General features: G+C 47.4%; 1 protein-coding gene and 1 pseudogene across 2 annotated transcripts in view; one reads left to right on the top strand and one right to left on the bottom strand.

Annotated features, from left to right (window-relative positions):
- The window catches only part of LOC104991269, a 5,326-nt pseudogene extending 1,736 nt beyond the window's left edge, over positions 1 to 3,590 (bottom strand). Inside the window, exons 1-2 of the transcript XR_825593.1 lie at positions 3,540 to 3,590; positions 6 to 277 (exon numbers count right to left, since the gene is read on the bottom strand). The product of XR_825593.1 is annotated as a cartilage-associated protein pseudogene (transcript). The remainder of the gene's footprint in view (positions 1 to 5; positions 278 to 3,539) is intronic.
- Positions 3,591 to 4,033: 443 nt separating this feature from the next.
- HLF (hepatic leukemia factor) overlaps positions 4,034 to 7,015 on the top strand; it is a 100,854-nt gene continuing 97,872 nt past the window's right edge. Inside the window, exon 1 of the mRNA XM_010843687.1 lies at positions 4,034 to 4,095. Within this exon, the coding sequence (XP_010841989.1) occupies positions 4,034 to 4,095 (62 nt within the window). The remainder of the gene's footprint in view (positions 4,096 to 7,015) is intronic.

Genomic DNA, 7,015 nt, shown 5'->3' with positions numbered 1-7,015 from the left:
CGGGCTGCGGCGCCGCGCTGCAGTTGCGGTGGCAGAAGGCCTCGCTGTCCCGTAGCAGGCGGTGCAGCCGCAGGCTGATCTCCAAGTAGCCCACGCTCTCCGCCCAGTGCTCGCTGCTGTACTGGTCCAGCGCGTGCCGGTAGGCCGACTCGAGCGGCATCAGCTCGTCCCACGGGAAGCTGTAGCGCTTCGTACTGGGCGCGCCCCGAGTGCAGCGCGCATACCGAGCATAGCAGCGCCAGCAGCGCCGCGGCCGCCCGGCGCCCTGGCTCCATAGCTCCAGGCGGAAGGAAGGAAAGAGTCCTCTGTCTTTTCTAAAACAAGCTTGAACATCAGGAAGTTCACGGTTCACATATTGCTGAAGCCTGGCTTGGAGAATTTTGAGCATTACTTTACTAGCATGTGAGATGAGTGCAATTGTGCGGTAGTTTGAGCATTCTTTGGCATTGCCTTTCTTTGGGATTGGAATGAAAACTGACCTTTTCCAGTCCTGTGGCCACTGCTGAGTTTTCCAAATTTGCTGGCATATGAGTGCAGCACTTTCACAGCATCATCTTTCCGGATTTGAAATAGCTCAACTGGAATTCCATCACTCCACTTTGTTCGTAGTGATGCTTTCTAAGGCCCACTTGACTTCACACTCCAGGATGTCTGGCTCTAGATGAGTGATCACACCATCATGATTATCTTGGTCATGAAGATCTTTTTTGTACAGTTCTTCTGTGTATTCTTGCCACCTCTTCTTAATATCTTCTGCTTCTGTTAGGTCCATACCATTTCTGTCCTTTATCAAGCCCATCTTTGCATGAAATGTTCCCTTGGTATCTCTAATCTTCTTGAAAAGATCTCTAGTCTTTCCCATTCTGTTGTTTTCCTCTATTTCTTTGCATTGATTGCTGAAGAAGGCTTTCTTATCTCTTCTTGCTATTCTTTGGAACTCTGCATTCACATGCTTGTATCTTTCCTTTTCTCCTTTGCTTTTTGCTTCTCTTCTAATTTCAGTTTTTTTGAAGGGAAATACAGATGATCAAAACTGGTTCAGAAGGATGTCCACTTGGCTGGGTCTCTAGCTTTCAGCTCTCTGAATGACGACCCTTGTGCACCTGGTCACACATCCATAGTGGGTCATGCAATTATTTGTATGTTTTGTCAAGAGCAATCAGGTATTTTGAAAAGCATTTCATTACCTCCAAATTTTCCTTGATTAGGACTTAATCTTTTAAGACCTGAAATGCACCAGAATCCAGCCATGGCTGCATTCAAAGGCTCCTCTAGAGTCTCCCACCCTTGGCCCTTTCCTACCATCTGTCCGGAAAGTGGATCTGTCCTCCGTTTGCCATGCTCCGTGCTCTGCGTGTTAAGTCAGGTGGCTTGGGGAGGGGCCAGAGAATCATAAACACGTTCTCAAACTGGTGACTCCTGGTGATTTCAGGCTGGTTTCCAAGCTGTTTGCTGAGGTAGGAGGGCAGATGGAGTTCTTAGTAACGGCCATCCACACACACCCTTCCAGACTCATCGCTGGGCCCTGCAGACCGTCTCTGCTTCTCCCTCTGGGAAGGAACCAGAGGTGAGCTCTGATGTCACTTGAAGTCTTTCTATGTCTCTAGCTGATCCCAATTTCCTCTCATGAGGAGCAAAACCAAACCTCCCAAAGCTACCCATGTCAGCTACAGCCCACTTCATCTTCCTGGCAACAGGGCCCCCTGAGGACCTTCCCTCAAGTTCTGGGAAGAATGTGAGAGAGCAGAAAACCACCCTTCAGGGCGCGCACCCACGACTACAGAACCCATGTCCCCACTCAGACCTGGAGGACTGCCTCTGCGCCTGCCTCCTGCTGTGGTCTCTGGATGGAGCCCGTTCCCAGCTCCTGAGGCCTTCCTGACTTCAGTGCAGGCTCAAAGCGAGCCTGCCCCACGAAGCATCCACGAGTCCCTCTCACAAGCGTCCAGTTCGCTCAGCACCTGTGGCCTTAGCTCTCGCAGCCTCTCTCTGGTCCCCTCGTGTTAGGCTGCTCAGCACAGAGGTCTCCACTCACTCACTGGACTGCAGACTTCTTTGCAGCACAGTGACTGACTCACCTTTATTTTCCCCACAGGCGCTCATTACCCTAAAAGCTGCCTGAGTTGCTGATGCCCTGAATGAAGCTGCTTACTTCTGTTTCTTCTGGGACATATCACAAGTGATTCTTCTTTCCAACCACACTGTCACCTTCCAACTCTGGCTCCCAGGAGCCCCCGGCTGAGTTCTTTCTTAGAATCGGGGAGAGGCCTCTGGGTTTCTTCCCAGTGCACACCCACACTGCACACACCCATCTAATGCCACCTTAGCCTGTGGGTGAGGAAGCCACCGACAGCAGCTCTTCCTGGGCCCTCCATACCCCCTCCCGGGGTAAAGACATCAGGGACCCCCTTCAGTCACTTTGGGGAGAAGACCGAGACCTCCACAGGCATGCACCTCCCAGGAGGAAGTTGGGACGGCGGTACCTACAGTGGCCCACAAGCTAAAAACTCAGGCTCTCATCAAAGTCTTTTCTGACTCTGATCTCTTCAAGGGGCACTTCTCTTCCAGATTTCTTCTCTGTAAAGATAAAATCAGTGCCTCCCGAGCACCTCCAGCTTCAAACCCTAATATGAAAATGAAAACAAAATACAGACAGACTTGTCCTGACCGAAATAGAAAGGGATGTGGCTTCATCTCTCTTGCTTGATTTCTCTTTCCTTGGTTTCCTCTCCGCCTAGCAGCTGGCCCCATGAGAGCTCCTGGGAACCACAGGACAGTTTGAAACCACTGCAGAGATGGCCACTGAGGACCCCTCTTCATCTGAGTTTCTGATATATAGCTTGGACAGCAGCAACGGCCTGATATGGAGGGGAGTTGAGGGCAGCAAAACTCGTTACTGAGGAGAACCTGAGATCTACCTAGGAACGTGGTCACTGTGTGTGCACACGCGTCACGTACCAAAGTTCCAGGCCACAGCAGTGTGCAGCTGCTTAGGAGCAGGGCTGTATTTTATCAACCTCTGCATTCTCACCACTTGGCATGTGGTCATATCAAAGCTGCCATCTCTCTATCACATTTGAGGACTTAGTAATTATGAGTTGCTCTCCACGCCTCCTCTGACAGAGCATTAAGTTCAACACTGCTTTGTGTCTAAACTATTAATAGTTGGTTGTGCATCGGTCTTGTCACTCTGCTGTAGGATACCCGAGGGCATGGATTGTATCATATTCATCTCTGCCCACAACCAGGCACAGAGGACAGAAGGAGCCAAGGGTGAGAAGTCAGGCAAGTCAACTTGAAGGTGTTCATAAAGCAGCCGGCGAGCCAGCAGTAGGAAGTTTGAGTGGGTAGAGGATGATCCATTTCAGCTGTGGTGGGGTTAGAACATGGGGCCAGACTCTGGCGGGCAAGAGGAAGGCCCCCAAAGGCAGGATCGTACTGAAATCCTCAGTGTAGGCTCTGGACTGGTGGCAACCAGCAGGGTAATTCTCTGTGCTTCAACTCATCCTTTGCCAGCTCGAGTGGATAATATCACTCACCTCGGAGGGCTCTTTTGAGAATGAACGGAAGACGTGTAAAGTAGTTAGCATGGTGTGGGCACCTAATAAGTTCTCAAGCATTAACTATTATGTCATTATTTTTGTGTGCAACTCATAAAACATTTTCCCAAATCAGCCTCGATTTCTCAGAAATATTCAGTAGGTTGGGTGCTCTGAAAATAGCTATGAAAGGAAGATTCTCAATAAACTACTAATAAATAATTGGGCAAGGTCTTACCTGGAGCAGCTGGAGCAAAATACCATAAACTGGGTTATAAACAACAGGAATTATAAACAACAGAAATTTATTGCTTAGAGTTCTAGAGGCTGAAACTTCAGACTCAAGGTGACAGCATGGCTTCCTTTGGTGAAAGTCCTCGTCCTGTTCATAGCCCATGCGTTCTTGCTGGGCCCTCACATGCTGGCCAGGACCAGGGTGTTCTCTGGGGCCTCTCTTCTGGAGCACTAATGCCATTCATGAGAGTCCCACCCTCATGACCTACACACTTCCCAAAGACCTACCTGATAAAATTATCTTTGGGGAGAGGATCTCAACGTAAGAATTTTGGGGGGATATAAACATTCAGACTGTAACAGGGAAGATGTTCAGGCATAAAGAGAGAAACACACCCAGAGACACACAGGCATGCCTGATTCTTTGCTTCTGGGTCTGTCACACACACACACACACACACACACACACGCACACACACACTCCCTTTTCCAGATGTCCCCTGGATAGAATTCTGCAAACAATATGTCACAGCAAGCACTCTTGGCTCTGCCCCTCCAGGGATGATCCTTGAGCCAACATGGAGAAAGGCATTCTCATCACAATTTCCGTTGAGAAGACTGTGGTTCCTTGGGATGAGGAAAGCCTATGATAAAATGTTGGGCATGAATTGAAAAAGTAACTACTTTTACTGCAGAGAATGGAGTACAAGGAACAATTTATTCAGGCCCTGAAATGTATCTCCCTTGTTCTGTTACACACTGAATCCATCCTTTACAAAGCAAAAGTGGATATATATGTGAAATCTCTTGTGGGGTCACTGCTCCTTTCTCCTGGTCTTGGTGTGCACAAGATTTTGTTTGTGCCCTCCAAGAGTCTGTTTCTCCAGTCCTGTATAAGTTCTGGCAGTTCTATTGTGGGGTTAATGGTGATCTCTTCCAAGAGGGCTTATGCCATACCCAAGTCCGCAGCACCCAGAGCCCCTATCCCTGCAGCAGTCCACTGCTGACCCATAACTCCACAGGAGACACTCAGACACTCAAAGGCAGGTCTGGATCAGTCTCTGTCAGGTCTGGTGCACACAAGGTTTTGTTTGAGCTCTCCGAGCGTCTCTGGCGGGTATGGGGTTTGATTCTAAATGCGATTTCACCCTTCCTACCATCTTGCTGGGGCTTCTCCTTTGCCCTTGGAAGTGGGGTATATATTTTTGGTGGGATCCAACATTCTCCTGTTGACGGTTGTTCAGCAGCGAGTTGTAATTTTGAAGTTCTCACAGAAGATGAGTGCACGTTCTTCTACTCCACCATCTCCTTCAGCAGAAAAGTCTGACCCAGACTTGCCTGTGAATGTGCAGGAGTCTCTGGTGGAGGTGAGGGTCAGTGGTGGCCTGGTGCAGGGCCAGGGGCACTGAGTGCACCAGTGAAGGCATGGGACCTTTTGAAGGACATCCCCATTATCTTCATTACCTCCACCATAGTTTGGCCTCAGGTTAAACAACAGAGAGGGAACACAGCACTGCCCATCAACAAAAAAATTGGATTAAAGATTTACAGAGCATGGCCCCACCCATCAGAACTACACCCAGCTCCCCCTAGTCAGGCTGTCCCATCAGGAAGCTTCCACAAACCTCTTATCCTTCTCCATCAGAGGGCAGACAGAAGGAAAACCACAATCACAGAAAACTAATCAAACTGATCACATGGACCACAGCCTTGTCTAATTCAATGAAACCATGTGCCATGCCATGCAGGGCCACTCAAGACGATTGGGTCATGGTAAAGAGTTCTGACAAAACGTGGTCCACTTGAGAAGGGAATGGCAAACCACTTCACTGTTCTTGCCTTGAGAACCCCATGAACAGTATGAAAACACAAAAAGATAGGACACTGAAAGATGAACTCCCCATGTTGGTAGGTGCCCAATATGTTATAGGAGAACAGTGGAGAAATAACTCCAGAAAGAATGAAGAGATGGAGCCAAAGCATAAACAACACCCAGTTGTGGATGTGCCTGGTGATGGAAGTAAAGTCCAACGCTATAAAGAACAATATTCCATAGGAACCTGGGATGTTAGATCCATGACTCAAGGTAAATTGGAAGTGGTCAAACAGGAGATGGCAAGAGTGAATATTGACATTTTAGGAATCAGTGAAGTAAAATGGACTGGAATGGGTGAATTTAACTTAGATAACCATTATATCTACTCCTGTGGGCAAGAATCCCTTAGAAGAAATGGAGTAGCCATCATAGTCAACAAAAGAGTCTGAAATGCAGTACTTGGGTACAACTCAAAAACAACACAATGATTTCTGTTCATTTCCAAGGCAAACCATTCAATATCATGGTAATCCAAGTCTATGCCCTGAGCAGTAATCCTGAAGAAGCTGAAGTTCAATGGTTCTATGAAGACCTATAAGACGTTCTAGAACTAACACCCCAAAAAGATGTCATTTTCATTATTAGGGACTGAAATGCAAAAGTAGGAAGTCAAGAGATACCTGGAGTAACAGGTAAATTTGGCCTTGGGGTACAGAATGAAACAGGGCAAAGGGTAACAGAGTTTTGCCAAGAGAACGCACAGGTCATAGCAAACAGTCTCTTTCAACAACACAAGAGGGGACTCTATATATGGACATCACCAGATGGTCAACACTGAAATCAGATTGATTATATCCTTTGCAGCCAAAGATGGAGAAGCTGTATACAGTCAGAAAAAACAAGACCAGGAGCTGACTATGGCTCAGATCATGAACTCCTTATTGCCAAATTCAGACTGGAATTGAAGAAAGTAGGGAAAACCAAAGACCTACAAGACCTTTTAGAACTAACACCCAAAAAAGATGTAATTTTCATTATAAGGGACTGGAATGCAAAAGTAGGAAGTCAAGAAACACCTGGAGTAACAGGCAAATTTAGCCTGGGAGTACAGAATGAAGCAGGGCAAAGGCTAATAGAGTTTTGCCAAGAGAACGCACTGGTCATAGCAAACACCCTCTTCCAACAACACAAGAGAAGACTAGCACCAGATGGTCAACACTGAAATCAGATTGATTATATTCTTTGCAGCCAAAGACAGAGATGCTCTATACAGTCAGCAAAAACAAGACCGGGAGCTGACGGTGGCTCAGATCATGAACTCCTTATGGCCAAATTCAGATTTAAGTTGAAGAAAGTGGGGAAAACCACTAGACCATTCAGGTATGACATAAATCAAATCCCTTATGATCATACAGTGGAAGTGAGA

Source organism: Bison bison, unplaced genomic scaffold, assembly GCF_000754665.1.
Source record: "Bison bison bison isolate TAMUID 2011002044 unplaced genomic scaffold, Bison_UMD1.0 scf7180017864184, whole genome shotgun sequence".
NCBI lineage: Eukaryota > Metazoa > Chordata > Mammalia > Artiodactyla > Bovidae > Bison > Bison bison.
The sequence above is the reverse complement of the archived record's forward strand: the minus strand, read 5'-3'. Positions and strand labels throughout refer to the sequence as shown.